The sequence below is a fragment of the Haliaeetus leucocephalus genome, unplaced genomic scaffold (assembly GCF_000737465.1).
Source record: "Haliaeetus leucocephalus isolate CR32 unplaced genomic scaffold, Haliaeetus_leucocephalus-4.0 Scaffold339, whole genome shotgun sequence".
Lineage (NCBI taxonomy): Eukaryota > Metazoa > Chordata > Aves > Accipitriformes > Accipitridae > Haliaeetus > Haliaeetus leucocephalus.
The window spans coordinates 12,128,747-12,129,020 of NW_010972775.1; the positions used below are offsets into that span (position 1 = coordinate 12,128,747).

Sequence of the window (274 nt, forward strand, 5' to 3'; positions counted from 1 at the left end):
CCGCTCCCGCGAGGCCCCTCGCCGCGCCGCCCCGCGCCGCTGACCCCCCGCGCCGCCCCGCGCCCTACCAGGTCGTAGTCCTCTTCATCATCGCACATGAAATCATCCTCCATGTCAGACATCTTGGCCGGAGGACGGGCGGGGGGAGGGGAAGGGGGCCGGGAGAGGGAGGAGGCAGCGGGGACGGCCCCTTCTCCCACAACCCCGCGCGCCGCTGCCCAATGTGGCTCCGCTCCGCCCGGAACCCGCTGCCGCCCGCTCCCCTCCCGCCCCC

General features: G+C 75.5%; 2 protein-coding genes across 4 annotated transcripts in view; one reads left to right on the forward strand and one right to left on the reverse strand.

Annotated features, from left to right (window-relative positions):
* The window catches only part of COPS2 (COP9 signalosome subunit 2), a 23,169-nt gene extending 22,936 nt beyond the window's left edge, over positions 1-233 (reverse strand). For all 3 annotated transcript variants that reach the window (XM_010571881.1, XM_010571880.1, XM_010571879.1), the window contains exon 1: positions 69-233. In XM_010571881.1, coding sequence (XP_010570183.1) covers positions 69-122 — 54 coding nt within the window. In that variant the 5' untranslated portion in view covers positions 123-233. The remainder of the gene's footprint in view (positions 1-68) is intronic.
* The window catches only part of GALK2 (galactokinase 2), a 55,327-nt gene that overhangs the window by 3,492 nt on the left and 51,561 nt on the right, over positions 1-274 (forward strand). The window lies entirely within an intron of this gene.